At 35.5% G+C, this 16,433-nt stretch overlaps 1 protein-coding gene across 2 annotated transcripts; it reads left to right on the top strand.

The window, feature by feature from the left end:
- Positions 1-7,383: 7,383 nt before the first annotated feature.
- On the top strand, positions 7,384-16,244 carry LOC111797147 (kinesin-like protein KIN-14F). 2 transcript variants are annotated; one of them, XM_087124541.1, is made up of 18 exons: positions 7,384-7,559; positions 7,696-7,892; positions 9,751-9,914; positions 10,028-10,171; positions 10,412-10,768; positions 10,885-10,953; positions 11,029-11,244; positions 11,363-11,444; positions 11,545-11,640; positions 11,926-12,105; positions 12,221-12,327; positions 12,432-12,610; positions 12,690-12,854; positions 13,327-13,580; positions 13,713-13,876; positions 13,957-14,151; positions 14,232-14,977; positions 15,996-16,244. In XM_087124541.1, exons 2-18 carry the CDS (start codon positions 7,718-7,720, stop codon positions 16,132-16,134), a joined length of 3,432 nt encoding a protein of 1,143 aa, XP_086980667.1. In that variant the 5' UTR covers positions 7,384-7,559; positions 7,696-7,717; the 3' UTR covers positions 16,135-16,244. The 2 variants fall into 2 exon arrangements, with proteins under 2 accessions (XP_086980667.1, XP_023535839.2); XM_023680071.2 differs by having other exon boundaries at positions 7,649-7,892.
- The last annotated feature ends 189 nt before the right edge of the window (positions 16,245-16,433 follow it).

The following is a 16,433-nucleotide window of genomic DNA, read 5'->3' as shown; positions in this document are numbered from 1 at the left end:
TAAATATTAAATATTCACGATTCAGGTCTCACTAATATCGGTTACAAACAACGTCAAATATTCTTAATGTTTATAATAATTTTGAAAATAAAGTAGGTTTCGGTTGAATTGTAACCCTATTTTTCGGTGGTCGAGTTGACCTGATAAAAAAAAATGTCAACCGGTGGGTCTTCCCTCTATAAATTATGAACACTGGTCAATCATTAGACATATCGAGCTTTCAATCGAAAGTTATAAGCTTTTCATTTATGGGTATTGAGTTCTCAGGTTCACTTCAAATTCGAGAGCTACATTCTATCATTTCTGTCCAAGCTTGATCCCACGCCTTTCAATATACGATAACCCGAAAAAAGAAAGTCTCGTGTTCGGGGAGGGTTTTTAATTTTTGTGTGGGAACTTTTCCGAGGCAAACAAAATGGAGGGTTTCTCTTACTTTTAAGAGCTGTTTGATTGAACGTTTTGCTTAGGATGCCCGAAAAAATGCCTAGAAATAGAATGTCTCAGAATATAATATTTGTGTTCGGTGTTGCATGGATAATATTAACCCAAAAAATTCAACCCAAGCCCAACTTTTACGGTACACTAACCGAAAGTCGACAGATAAATAAATGCAACTACTCTATGTAGATTCCATGATCTGTGATGCGATATCACCGTCAATCGTACAGGGGTGTCTTGCCTTTATCTGGAATATAAAAGTAACACGTGGCTTGAGTATTTTAAGAAATATTCCGTAAGTGATCCCACGGTTAGGAAATGCAAACACATGCAACATGAATCAGACCTATTCAAAACTGTATTCTCTTTGGCAGCTTTCCAGTCCGAGTCATCGGATGTGTATTTACTATTATACACAGTTCATACGCGCAAATATGAACCCACCAAGCGGTTCGCACACCCCTGGACCTCGTACTGGTCAGGCTAGCATCTCTAGTGCTGTTGTCGGACACCCGAAAGGAATAGCAACCGTCGTAGTATCATATTAAACATGCAATCAGTTTCATTTTCATAACGTATGTGTCCGTTTACTTGAACGTTACAAACCCACCAAACTCGAACTCTAAGAAATAAAAAAATAAAAAAACTTTTTTTTTTCATTATTTTAAAAACAAAAGGTTTGCTCTTCCCAATAAATGGTCTTTTCCTTTAAATAATGTGTATTTATTTATTTATTTATTTATTTATAGTAAGTTCTTTCCTTTAAAAAAATTCTGTCAACTTTTAATTAATAAAAAGTAATATCTCCGTACGGTCGACTATATACACTTTTAGAAAGGTTGAGTTTTAGATGCTTAAATATATTAATAAAACATTAATTTAATAATAGATTGATTTTTTTTATTTTAAATCTTACTTTCTACCCATTTTAAAAATAAATATGGAGATATAGGGAATAAGAATATTCGATAGAATCGGAATTAAAAAATAAAAATATAAAATATAAAATATAAAATATAAAGAATATTCATCCCGATAAACTATGCATTACATGTGAGAGTCTCACATTGGTTGGGGAGGAGAACGAAACACCATTTATAAGGGTGTGGAAACATTTCCCTGTTAGACGCGTTTTAAAGCCTTGAGAAGCCCGAAAATGAAAGCCCAAACAAAATAATATCGGCTAACGGTGGATCTGGGCCGTTACAAATGGTATTAGAGCCAGACCACCGGACTATGTGCCAGCGAGGAGGTTGTTCCTCGAAGGGGGTAGACATGAGACGGTGTGCCAGTAAGGACGCTAGGCCCCAAAGAGGGGTGGATTTTGAGAGTCTCACATTGGTTGGGGAGGAGAACGAAGAGGATGTTGTTCTCCGAAGAGGGTAGACACGAGACGGTGTGTCAACGAGGAAGCTGTTCCTTGAAGGGTGGTAGACACAAGATGGTGTGCGAGTAAGGACGCTAGGCTCTATAGGGGGTGGATTTTGAGAGTCCCACATTGGTTGGGGAGGAGAATGGAGAGGATTTTGTTCCCCGAAGGAGGGTAGACACGAGATGGTGTGCCAGTAAGAACGCTGGGTCCCAAACGGCGTGGATTGTAACTTTTGAATATTATTTAAGTTTTATGATATTTTGGTTATTAATATAATATTTAAAGTAGATAAATATATATTTTTTAAAAATTATTAAAAAAAAAAAAAGGTAAACAACCCAACTTGAAAATAGAGAGTTGGGTTGGGTTGTCAACTTTTTTCGGATCATTCTACTCACCGATTCAACTCGAAATTTGAATGGGTACAAAAACTTTCGACCCAAACCCTATGCATCGAATCTTCCAAGAAGAAGTAGATTCTGGTTCATGTTCGGGTATGATCTTGTAAAAACCTAAGCTCACCGATAGCCGATATTGTATTCATTGGGTTCGTGTTGAGTATGATCAATACAAAGTTTTTAAAACGCATCTACTAGATAGTTTCTACACCTTTAATAAAGAATGATTCGTTCCTCTCTCCAACCGATGTGGAATCTTACAGATCCAATCTGATATGCTTTTGTTTTAGTCTAGATTGGGTCGAGTCGAGTGAGTCTATTTTTAGTTGTGGGGCCAGTCAATTGTTAAAGCCAATGGTCAAGGTTAAAGTCAACGATCAATATAATTTGCTCGATGTATCTCGGTTCCCTCGACTAAGTCTAACTTGATTTCTTTTGGCTTGATTCGAACGGTTTTTAACCAAATTTTCAAGCTGATCTCGATGGTACTAATACTTATTTTTATTTGACGACCTATCTTTGAAAATTCTTAAATTAAATATATATTTTAATAAATTGATTTAAACGTTAATAAGAAAAATAAACTTGATACTTTTTATTTTCAAATTATAAAATTGTAATAATTTTATTAAATATATTGAAATATAATCTAATTATTATTTTGAGTTCTATTTTAAAAACCAAATTATTTGAAGGAAAAAAAAAATATTTAAATATTAAAACCCAATTTTCTTAAATCTCTAATAAAAAAATATAATACACGTAAGCTTCGGTTTGATTGCTTGGGCTTATCCTTTCGACGTGGACGTGAGTTTAGGCCCAATTGTATTATAGTTGGGCTTGACTAATTTAGCCTTCGGGCCCAATTACCATAGTGGGCTTGGATTTTGTTGAACATAATCTATTTATTTTGATAATTAGACTAATTGGGCTATAGACTAAATTATTATCTTATTTAGACTAATTTGGGTTTTAAAATAATAGGGTTGTACATTGATCGGGTCGGGTCGGGTCGGGTCGAGAATATTTGTAGGACCAATCCAAAATTTCAAATTGGTTAAGTTGGTTACCCGAACAATATCGAGTTCATAACAGGTTGGGTTGTTAGATTGTTCTTTTTATTTTTTTAATTATTAAAAAAAATCTTATTTTATCCACGCATCACTGATATTTGTTACAAACATTTAATATTTTTGATAAGGTAGAGTTGGGTTGAGTTGTGACCTTATTTTCACGTTGGTCCGGTTAATCTGACAAAAAAAAAATGTTAAGCTAAACTAAATTTTTCAGTTTTTAAAAAATTAACTCAATCCAAACCGAAGAATATTCAATCCAACTCAACGTTTATGGTTTGGGTTTGGTACTCCCGGTTGATTGAGTTATTAGGTCACATGAACGTCCCTACAAAATAACAATTTGATTTTAGATTATGCGTGATCTTGAAGCAATAAGGGTAAAATCGGAATTTTACACGACAATAATATAAAAACGTGAGATCCCACATTGATTACGTGATTTAGACTGATTACCTGAATTTGTCAGTTTTCAGAAATTCAACCCAACCCAACCGAAAAATATTTAACCCAACTCAACGTTTATGGTTTGAGTTTGGTAGTCCCGATGGATTGAGTTATTAGATCACGTGAACGCCCCTACAAAATAACAATTTGATTTTAGATTCTACCTGATCTCGAAACAATAAGGGTAAAATTGGAATTTTACACGACACCAATGTAAAAATGTGAGATCCCACATTGGTTACCTGATTTAGACTAATTTGAGTTTTAAAATATTAGGGTTGTACTGAATCGGATTGGGTTGAAAATATTTTTAGGACCAATCCAAAATTAGTTACAAACCTTCAATATTTTTAGTAAGGTAGGGTTGGGTTAAGTTGTGACCCTATTTTCAGGTTTGTTGGGTTAATCTGACAAAAAAAAAAAATGTTAAACGGCAGACTAAACTAATTTTTCAGTTTTTAAAAAATTGAACTGAACCCAAACCGAAGAATATTTAACCCAACTCAGCATTTACGGTTTGAGTTTGGTAGTCTCGATGGATTGAGTAATCAGGTCACATGCCCCAACAAAATAACAATTTGATTATAGATTCTGCCTGATCTCGAAACAATAAGGGTAAAATTGGAATTTGACACGACAATAATGTTAAAATGTGAGATCCCACATTAGTTGAAGAGGAGCACGAAACATTTTTTACGAGGGTAAAATTGGAAACGTTTCTTTAGTGGAGACGTTAGGAATACACCTTTGACTAAAGGAAAGAAAGTTAAAAAGAGGAAATAATAATAATAATAATAATGATTTTGGTAGAGAAAATGTGGTCGAATAAATGGGTCACATAATGTAAAAAAGGTGGCATGGCCAAAAGCTTGCCTCCATAATCATTTGAGTTAGGAGGATCCAACGTTCATAATTCCTTTTACTCTTTCCACTTTTCCCGCTCGTCTCGGATACCCGAATAATTTTATTAAGGTGTAAGATTAAAGGAATAATTGATTGAATTAGAGATGCGAGTGTCGTACCATGGCTCGGGTATGCAAGAAACGATAGCGTTTTTAGTGCTTTGAAGTCTTTTAGCTGAAACTAAAGAAAACTGCTCGGGTATAAGCTTTGAAAGTCGATAATATACCATACTGTTATAGAAATACGAACACGGTAGAAAAGTAAAAAAAATGATCGAGTTGTACTCATAGATGAGAACGTGAGAATGTGGGTTGCAAATTAAACCCTCGACCCTTTAGAAAGATTCGTTAGAGCCATAAATGGTTGATGATATGTATTGAATTGGAGTACATGAGAAATGATCGTGTTTTTATTGGTTTGAAGTTCTTTAGCTGAACTTGAAGAATGTTTTTGTGGGTTTAAACTAAAATATGATTATTGTCTTCTTTGGACTTTTCATTTTGTGTTTCTCCTCAAGGTTTTTCCACACTCTAATTTATTGTGCGATCCCACATCGGTTGGAGACGAGAAAAAAGCATTCCCTACAGAGGGTCGGGACTTCTCCCGAGCATACACGTTTCAAAATCATGAGATTAACGGCGATACGCAACAGCCCAAAACAGACAATATCTACTAGCGGTGGACTTGGGTTGTTACAAAATCGTTCCCCTTTCTAACAGGTATAGGATCTCACAATCCACTCTCCTTGGGGCCGAGCGCTCTCATTGGCACACTGCCCGATGTTTGTCTATGATATCATTTGTAACAGCTCAAGCTCACCAGTAAACATAAAGTCGCAATGCCATCAGTTGATTTCGGAAGGACCATGCGTACAACTGTGTGAGTAATGTACCGTAACAAAACCCAACTACTTTAAGAGGTCCGACGTGAAGGACAATGTACACGTGTCATTATTACATCTGTTTCAGATAATGTATTTAATAAGTCAACATTCTTCTTTAAAACTCAAAGCCTTTGACTTATTTAATATTAAATTTATTAATGCCGTATGGGGCTTCTGACGGTGCTTCGTTTATTGACGTCCGAATTTAAACCCTTCTTCCCGCCGTTAAGCAACGGCCGTTGTCTTAGAATCTTTTCCATTTTTTAAATTTTAAATTTGAATATTGTTTTTTTGTTTATTTATTGCATTTGTTTTATTTGTCATGGATAAAAATAATATTGGAATTCGTACCTCATCCCTTATATATATTTATTTATTTATTTATTTATTTATTTATTTATTTATTGGTTGTTTGTATTTACATTTTTTATTTATTATTTATTAAAGAGTATATTCTTTTTACTATGCTTTTTTTTTTTTAAATAATTTTCTTGGCAATATTATGAGATGGGATTTATTTGATTATACATATATATTTGTTAACTGTAGCGACCCAAACTCACCACCGGTAGATATTGTCTTTTTTGGATCTTCCTTTTCAAGCTTCCTTTCAAGGTTTTTAAAATGCTTCTGCTCGGAAATGGTTTCCACAATCTTATAAAGGGTGTTTCGTTCTCTTCCCCAACCACTCAAGGTTTTTAAAACACATCTGCTTGGGAATGATTTTCACACCCTTATAAAGAGTGTTTCGTTCTCTTCCCCAATTAATATGGGATTTCACAATCCACCCCTCTCGGGACCCAACGTCTCCTCGTCGGGCACTCATTCATTTCTCCAATCGATGTGGGACCCCACCAAATCCTCCCCTTCGAGATCCAGCGTCCTTAGTGACACATCGCCTCGTGTCTGCCCTCCTTCGGGGCTCAGCCTCCTTGTTGGCACATCGCCTCGTGTCTGGCTTTGATACCATTTGTAACAGCCCAGACCCACCACTAGCAGATATTGTCCTCTTTGGGCTTTCCCTTTTGAACTTCCCTTCAAGGTTTTTAAAACGCGTCGGAATGATTTCCACACCCTTATAAAGAGTGTTTCGTTCTTCTCCTCAACCAATGTGGGATCTCACAATTCACCCCGTTCATTCCATACCCTTATAAAGGGTGTTTCGTTCTCTTCCCCAACTAATGTGGGATCTCACAATCCACCCCCTTCGGGACCCAACGTCTCCTCACTGGCACTCGTTCATTTCTCCAATCGATGTGGAACCCCCACCAAATCCACCCCATTCGGGACCCAGCGTCCTTAGTGACACATCGCCTCGTGTCTACCCTCCTTCGAGGCTCAGCCTCCTCGTTGGCACATCGCCTCGTGTCTGGCTCTAATACCATTTGTAGCAGCCCAGACACATCGTTAGTAGATATTGTCCTCTTTTGGCTTTCCCTTTCGGACTCCCCCTCAAGGTTTTTAAAACGCGTCTACTAGAAAAAGATTTCTACACCCTTACAAATGGTGTTTCGTTCTCCTCCCCAACCAATGTGTGATCTGACACTAACATTTCATTAGTTCAGCTAATCCGAACATAAATTAATTAGTTAATGTCAAATTTATCATATAAATTAAAAGCTCATAAAGCTTTGAATTTTGAATAATATAAATTAAGGCTTATGGAAATTAAAATAAAAAAAAATTAGCAATATTTAACATAAAATCAATATATAAATAAAACCAGAAATATATATAAAGAAATAAAATGGGTAATATTTTATATTAAAAATAATATGGGGGAGATTTTGGTCATTTCACCAAGGGATTCATGGAGACCATAAACACTCCATAACGTTACAATTTAAGCTTTCTTTAGATTCTTCTCTCTCTCGCTCTCTCTCTAAAACCTTCCCCACGTCGAAGCAGCACTTAATAAACCGCTTCTGGATTTTCATTTTGTTTTTGAAATCCTCATCATTTCAACGACGATCACGAGAAGGCTCGTTCAACTCTCTGCTACTAATTAATTTGAAGTTGAAGTTGAAGTTGAAGTTTCTTTGCCGGTAAACACTTTGATCACTGAATTTGTTAGATATTTTTTCCTTTTCTGTTTTGTAGAATCGACATTGTTTGATTTCTTGATTGTTTTTAGGTTGTGAGAAGGATTTTGATCATCTGTAAATCTGTTTGTTGAAAAAGAGGAACACTAGATTCATCGAAAATGCCGCAGGAATTAAGCTTCCGGAATTCGATTTTAACGTCTCCGAACAAGAATATGCCGAGAGGATTGAAAGCTCTGGTTACGAATTGTAATGATCAGGTTTCTTCTAATTCTGTGATTTCTGAGGAGGTTATCAATGATCATGAATTGGCTCATCGCAAAGCCGAAGAAGCTGGTATGAATTTAAAATTCGTTGCACTGATTTCTGTTTCTCTCGAATCGATGAACTGTTCTTTCGATTTTCTTTTTTCTTTTTCAAATTAGTTATTTAGATGACTCTTCGTTCAAGGTTTCATTTCTTCCAATTTGTTCATCTTCTTTCTTTTTCCACCACCACTTCACCTACCTCTTAAATTTCTCTTCACAGCCTCACCACTTCACCTACCTCTTAAATTTCTCTTCACAGCCACACCACATTCTGTTCTTTCTTTCTTTTTTTCCCTCTCTAAATTTGAAATTCACTCCGTAAACTACCAGAATTCAAAATTTAAAATGACTGACAAAAATCCGTACAGTTCGTTTCTTGTTTACTTTTCCCCTAAAATTACCATCTAGATGATACTGTTCTAAAACAGAAATTCTCAAAACTTAAATTACAAATTCATTTATTTCATCCAAAAACCTTCAAAACTACAAATTTAATATCTAGATTTTCTTATATATTTTTGTTCTAAATTCACAAATTTATCAAAAACAAAATTGAATACAAAATTTAAATTGTTGTATATAATAAATTAATTAATTGAAATGGTAAAAAAATATATGATGAGGGCTAAAATGGTAATTTAACTATAAAACTTTCTTATATTGATGCTCATCAATAATACCAGTGAGATGTTTGAATGTGGGGAGAGTTTAATTCCTGGAATTTAGGAAAAGGTGAGTGAGTGGGGGAAGGTGAACAGAACAATAAAGAAAAAAGAGGGAGATGAGAGTAAAGTCGTGGGAGTAATGGTGCCAATGAAACCCAGAATTTCGCTTCAAGTAATCTTGGGTCCGTCTTCTAAAGAGATGGGTCCATTTTGAGCCGAAAGAAGTTTTTTTTTTTTTTTTTGTTTTTGTTTTTGTTTTTTTGCTTTTTAATCTTTTGGAACAGAACAATTATGGTTAAAAACACCTTTAATCATCCCCACACTTCTAATCGTTTCTATCATGTAAGATTTCATCAAAATTATCATATTTTATTATGTAAAATGATTCAATTTTGTAGTTTATAAATAAATTTGATCCTAATCAAATTAAATATTTGGTGTATGTATAGAGGCTTAATCATTAATGAGAAAAGTATTTTTTTGACCAGTAAGTGTAGTAGGTGAAGAACTGGGAGATATATTTTTGAGAGGGAAGGAGCTCTGTTCTTCATCATTGAGCCATTGCCTTTAGGCGTTATTAATGGAGGGGAAATAATTATATTGGTAGAGATAGACCCCGTAGGGTTTTCTTCCCATTAACTATTACCCGCACGCCGTTAGATTACTCAATTATATTGAAGTTTCTCCATGGGCTGAATTTGGCTGTAAAAGAGTTGTCCTTAGGAATTGAAGACAAGCTTGATTGAAAAATGTGATTAAGGACCAACAAAAAGAAAAGAAAAAGAAAAATTAAAAGTGGTCCATTGACTTATATTCTTCCCTTGGATTTCTCATCTCTTAATTTTTTTTTTTTTTTTTTTTGAAGCGTTTTTGAATTTCGTCAAGTTCCAATTTTATACTTCCATGTATTATCCTAAGTTTTGATTTGATTGGTAAGTTGCAGTATATTTTGGTTTGGGCAAGTTGTTGTGGCTCCAGATTTTCCGTTTTATAAGTTAGTATATTTAGGATTAAGGTATTTTTAATAAAAATGTATGTTCATATCATATTGAATTTTTTAAAAAGAATCAATGTTAAAGATCACTAAGCGTGCATTAAAAATTTGAGATGAAACTAAAACTTAGTAGTCGCAATTGAGCCAAATGGGTTCAGATGAGATCAAGCTCACTTATCTATGGTTAATATTTTCTTTGTGCTACTTGTAAATGTGATGTTTTTCAGCATTTAGGAGGAATCAAGCAGCAGGATGGCTACGCCAAATGGATCATGGAGCATCAGGAGTACTATCGAAGGAGCCCTCTGAAGAAGAATTCTGTCTTGCACTTCGCAATGGTCTTATCCTCTGCAATGTCCTCAACAAAGTCAATCCTGGTGCTGTTCTTAAGGTTATAATATACTTCTTGATGTTATTGACTTCATTCCTCTTGTGCATATTCTGAGTAGGAATAGTTCAAGTGGGGGTGAAAAAAATGTTCTTATTTTTTTTTTTTAATTATAGGTGGTGGAGAGTCCAGTTGTAACTGTACAGTCAGTAGAAGGAGCAGCACAATCTGCAATTCAATATTTTGAGAACACGAGGAACTTCTTGGAGGCAGTTAAAGACATGAAGCTCTTGACGTTTGAAGCTTCTGACTTGGAAAAGGTTCTAACCTTCTTGCACTACACCTTAATAAACTTATGTTTGTTAGGAATCACGACTCTCCACCAATGGTATGATATTGTCCACTTTGAGCCTAAGCTCCCTCCCAACAATCCTCAACACTATCTAGTAGTTTTTTCTTGGTCACGAATCACATTATCTCAATATAATTCAATCTACTTGAGTTGATTGAAAATTTTTACTCAGAATGTTCATGTTTTGCTTGGAATTTGGTGTATGCAGGGAGGTACTTCAGGAAAAGTTGTTGAGTGTATTCTCTGCTTGAAAGGATATTATGAGTGGAAGCAAGCTGGTGGTATTGGGGTTTGGAGATATGGAGGAACTGTACGGATCACATCTCTTGCCAGAAGTTCACCTTCCATAACTGAAAGTGATAGTACAGATGAATCGGTAGATGAATCGGATTCGTCTCAGTTTGAGCAGCTACTAGACTTCCTCCATCTTTCTAATGAAGTTTCAGTTGAAGAATCCAGAACTTGCAGTGCACTTGCTTTTCTTTTTGATCGTTTTGGACTTATTCTTTTACAAGCATACCTCCGAGAGAGTAATCGGATTGAAGATTTGCCTTTAAATGCAATGGTAGGTAAGGTTCTTTTTGTGTTATACACCATTTTTTTGCTTCAAAACATCTACTCGAAAGCTTAAACGACTCGAACTAATGCTGAACCTGACATCACGTATTCTAAACATTGTAGGTAATTGATGCATTACTTAGCAAGGTTGTTAAGGATTTCTCTGCACTGCTTGTGTCTCAAGGCACTCAGGTAATTGATGCAAACATTCAACAAAATGCATGGTAGTTTAAGGCGTTCTTAAGTTTTATCTATTTGTTTCTACAGCTTGGACTCTTTCTGAAGAAAATATTGAAAAGTGATTTAAGTTCATCATCAAAATCTGAATTCATTGAAGCAATATCCCGATACATCAACCAAAGAGCGAATATGGCATCAAGCGACTTCTCGAAATTCTGTGTTTGTGGAGGAAAACGTGAGGTTATTCATAGGGCTCCTGCTGACCATGAAGAACTGGTTCATGCTCAACAGAATCAGATTCAGGTTTTAATGCGATAACATACTGTATTTTGTGTGGATTTTGTCAATATACAGAATTCTCATAGACAAGCCAATTTTAGTTTTCATCTTTTCTAATATACCTTGATTTTTTTGTCTTCAGGAGCTAAGATCAGCGTTTCAAGAAACTAAACTTGAAGTTAAACACATACAGTCTCAATGGAATGAAGAAGTTGAAAGGCTAGGTGAGAACTAACCTTTTTTGTTCTTCTTTTCCTTATTCAGTTGCATCATTTGAAGGAGAATGAACTTATTACTAGTGTTACATTCTGTTTATTTTCCCAGAACATCATCTCAAGGGCCTTGAGATGACTTCCTCTTCTTACCACAAGGTCTTGGAAGAGAACCGTATACTTTACAATCAAGTTCAAGACCTTAAAGGTAAATAATAATTTACTTCTTTCATTTTTTGATAACACTAAAGACATATATTGGACATATGATTGGAGACATGTCAGACACTTATTAGACACACGCAAATAGTCGTTGAGGAAACACACTGAACACAGGTTGGATATTGTAAACATACATGGATTTAAAAAACGTTTATTTTTAAGAAATGTGTTCTTGCTGTGTGGATGTCTTATTGTTTATAAAATGACGTCTTATTTGGTGATGAGAATAATTGAATTGAGTGCCGAACCAAATGTCATTTTGTAAACACAGGAACAATAAGGGTGTACTGTAGAGTGAGACCTTTCTTATCGGGACAATCAAACCAGCATTCTACAGTGGACTATATTGGAGAAAATGGGAACATTATGATTGCAAATCCTCTAAAGCAAGGCAAAGAAGCAAGAAGAGTATTTTCCTTCAATAAAGTTTATGGAACTAATGTTACCCAAGGTATATTGATAATTAAGATTTATAACTAAAGTTACCCATATTCAACATATGTGCCATATGGACTTCAATCTGTAATTAGATGTCACTTACGATAAGTTTCCACAAATATTTGCAGAACAAATATATATCGACACTCAACCGTTGATCAGATCCGTTCTTGATGGTTTTAATGTTTGTATCTTCGCATATGGACAAACTGGCTCGGGAAAGACGTATACAATGGTAAGCACCAAGTTCTTAGTATTTTTCGTCCTTTAGAGAAGAGGAGAATTTGATATTGTTTTTTGTGACATACTACATGTAAACCAGTTTTTATTTTGTTGCAGAGTGGCCCGGATTTGATGACTGAGGACACATGGGGCGTTAATTATCGAGCTCTCAATGACTTATTCCAGATATCAAATGCAAGGTTGGATATGATGAAGTATGAAGTTGGAGTTCAAATGATTGAAATATACAATGAGCAAGTGAGAGATTTGTTAGTCAGTGATGGCTCGAACAGAAAATATCCTTTTAGCAAAGTGGACCTTTCTTCTTTTGTTGAATATCTCTACAATTATATTGGTTTTCTTAGCCACTTGAACGTTAGATATACGAAACAACTCTCAACTCAGTGGCCTCAATGTGCCTGATGCAAGTTGGGTTCCTGTGACATGTACTCAAGATGTTCTTAGTTTGATGAGAGTTGGCCAGAAGAATCGAGCTGTTGGTGCTACGGCTTTAAACGAGAGAAGTAGTCGTTCACATAGGTAGAAGCTTTTCTCCTTTTGACTTATTCCTACAAATCTGTGTTAGGAATCACGACTCTCCACAATGGTATGATATTGTCCACTTTGAGCATAAGCTCCCCTTAATTGAGGCTCAACTCCTTTCTTTGGAGCCCTTGAACAAAGTACACCCTTTGTTCGACACTTGAGTCACTTGTTTTACTACACCTTCGAGGCTCACAACTTCTTCGTTCGACATTTGAGGATTTTATTTACATGGCTAAGTTAAGGGGCATGACTTTGATACCATGTTAGGAATCACGACTCTCCACAATGGTATGATATTCTCCACTTTGAGCATAAGCTCATGGCTTTGCTTTGGGCTTCCCCAAAAGCCCTCATACCAATGGAGATGTATTCCTTACTTATAAACCCATGATCATCCTCTAAATTAGCTAACTTGGGAGCAATCTGGACCCTCTCTAAATGTTTATGCATCTTCATCTTGTTGTAGTGTTCTAACAGTTCATGTACTTGGAAGAGATTTGGTCTCCGGATCCAACCTTAGAGGGTGTCTTCATCTAGTAGATCTAGCTGGGAGTGAAAGAGTGGACAAATCTGAAGCTGTCGGCGACAGACTAAAGGAAGCACAACATATAAACAAATCCCTCTCTGCACTTGGAGATGTGATTTCTGCTCTTGCACAAAAGAGTTCACATATTCCTTACAGGAATAGCAAACTAACTCAACTCTTGCAGGATTCTTTAGGTAACCTTTCGAGCATTCTGTCGGACGATACTCGTTCTTGGCTTTTCGTTATAAATGTTGTCAAAATTGAATGACACTCGTTCTTGATTCGAAGTAAGTTATGACATGTTTAACATTTTCCTTAACGAACAGGTGGACATGCTAAGACCTTGATGTTTGTACACATAAACCCCGAAGTTGATGCACTTGGAGAGACAATTAGCACGCTTAAGTTTGCTGAGAGAGTTGCCTCTATAGAATTAGGTGCAGCTCGCTGCAATAAAGAAAATGGTCAAATTAGAGAACTTAAAGACGAGGTTAGTTCTTACCATTCCATTTTCTTCTTTTCCTTTCATGTAAGCTATCCCTTAACTTTGTGCTTCATATTCATGTTCAGATTTCAAATCTCAAATCGGCATTGGAGACGAAGGATGCAGAGCTTGAACAACTAAAAAGTGGAAACGCTCGAGCCTTCGTAGAAAATCCGAAGCCGAGAGCTGCCTCTCCCTTCCGTGTTCTAAGGCATGGTACCAATGGAGGTGCTAAGCCTGAAAATTGTCAAAGGCCTTTGGATGAAGCTAAAACTTTGGAGGTAAAAAGAAAATGTCAACTTATAAAAAAACCATTACTCTCTTTCATATGATGTGTTTTAACAACATTTGATGATATCAGGCTAGAAGCTACTCTTCAGGAAAGCAAAGAAGGTCAAGATTTCCGTCTACATTCACAGAGAAAGATGCAATAAAAATGCCATTATTAGCTGAAGAGAGATCAACAACAAGTTCCAGCTCTGGAAACCCAAGGTCACCATCTCCACCAGTTAGGAGATCAATATCAACCGATCGAGGTGCCTTTATAAGAAGCAAGGTACGAACGGAAACGAACGAAAATCAACCAATATCAAAGCCTTCATTTTCAACGAAAGTGCCCGTTAACAAGTCGATGGCCTCGATTCAAGCAATCGATAATCGAGGAAGAGTAAACATCGGTTCTCAAGAGCATGAAAACGTCTCTGATGCATTGGTTGGTATCCAAAAAACAATGGCTTCAACAAAGAAGAAACAACTGGTTTGCCAAGAAAACAATGAAGATGAACAACAGTTGAAGCAGTCTGTAACTACAATGCAAGGTGGTGCAAGGAGAAGCAAAAATGAAGGGAAAAGCAAAGCAAAGCAACAGCAGATGCCTGGTGCAGCAGCAGCTAGGATTAACAACAACCAGAGGCAGCCTGAACATGTGGTAACAACATTACTTACTGACATTAATGCTGCTGGAAAAATGGAGGATGCAAGAAAGAGCGACTTCTCTGAAATGGAGAATGAACATTTGATAGGAGGATTGCCACTTGATGGTGCTTTGAAGGCCAAAAAAGCTCGTCAGAACTTCCCAAGGAATTCTCAGAATCTGGAACCACCAAGGTACGTTCATACTCTAAAAATTTTGAGTTTAGCAATGATTAGATAATACTAGTAGAGCGGGAGTAATAAGTTTAAAATTTTGAGTTTAGCAATGATTAGATGATACCAGGAGAGCGGGAGTTATAAGTTTAAGATTTTGAGTTTAGCAATGATTAGATGATACTATTAGAGCGGGAGTTATAAGTTTAAGATTTTGAGTTTAGCAATGATTAGATGATACTATTAGAGCGGGAGTTATAAGTTTAAGATTTTGAGTTTAGCAATGATTAGATGATACTATTAGAGCGGGAGTTATAAGCTTTAAATTTTGAGTTTAGCAATGATTAGATGATACTATTAGAGCGGGAGTTATAAGTTTAAAATTTTGGGTTTAGCAATGATTAGATGATACTAGTAGAGCGGGAGTTATAAGTTTAAGATTTTTGAGTTTAGCAATGATTAGATGATACTAGTAGAGCGGGAGTTATAAGTTTAAGATTTTTGAGTTTTGCAATGATTAGATGATACTAGTAGAGCGGGAGTTATAAGTTTAAGATTTTGAGTTTAGCAATGATTAGATGATACTAGTAGAGCCGGAGTTATAAGTTAAAAATTTTGAGTTTAACAATGATTAGATGATGCTAGTAGAGCCGGAGTTATAAGTTTAAAATTTTGAGTTTAACAATGATTAGATGATGCTAGTAGAGCCGGAGTTATAAGTTTAAAATTTTGAGTTTAGATACTAGTAGAGTCGGAGTTATAAGTTTAAAATTTTGAGTTTAGCAATGATTAGATGATACTAGTAGAGCTCGGAGTTTTTGTGTTTGACATAAGTCAAGTTAGCGTTTGAGCCCACGTGTGAAAGAAATGTGCTAAGAATATATAAGAACGGTTAAAGGTTTGATTATATCACATTCAAAATTAAAAAATAGAAAGGATCTTGAACACAGTGTTGATTGATTAAGGATCTATTAGATATTTTTTTAAATAGAGTTTGTGCCGACAATGAAACGATTTTTTGTGATTTACTATGGAACAGAATACCCATTGAAAGTTTACTGACTACAAACAAAGTCGAGAATGAGAGTCGCAATCAAAGTGAAGTCACCGACAAATCAATGCCTGAATTTCGAAGGAGTAAATCAATACCTCGTGGGAAATTTTTGGTAACATCATGAGGTATGAGTATTAAAAAAATATATATTTGTAGCTTTATCTTTTCACTCCGTCATTCTTTGTATATTAATTATAATTCTCAGTGACTTTCAAAGATTTTTTAATGAAAAATATGTGAGTGAAAGATAAAACATTGCTGAAAGTAAACGCGTTGGTTCGTGGAAATAGTTTTTTTCTTATAAAAATTTGTGTCACGAATGAACCGATAATACTACTATCAAATGTAAACCTCGAATGAAAAATTGTTAAGGGTAAGTTAAAAGACGTAAATGTCCTAAACTAAATTTTAGGATAAATGAGT

This window comes from Cucurbita pepo, chromosome 6, assembly GCF_057944985.1.
Source record: "Cucurbita pepo subsp. pepo isolate OVF chromosome 6, ASM5794498v1, whole genome shotgun sequence".
NCBI lineage: Eukaryota > Viridiplantae > Streptophyta > Magnoliopsida > Cucurbitales > Cucurbitaceae > Cucurbita > Cucurbita pepo.
This window is presented reverse-complemented; position numbering and strand designations above follow the sequence as displayed.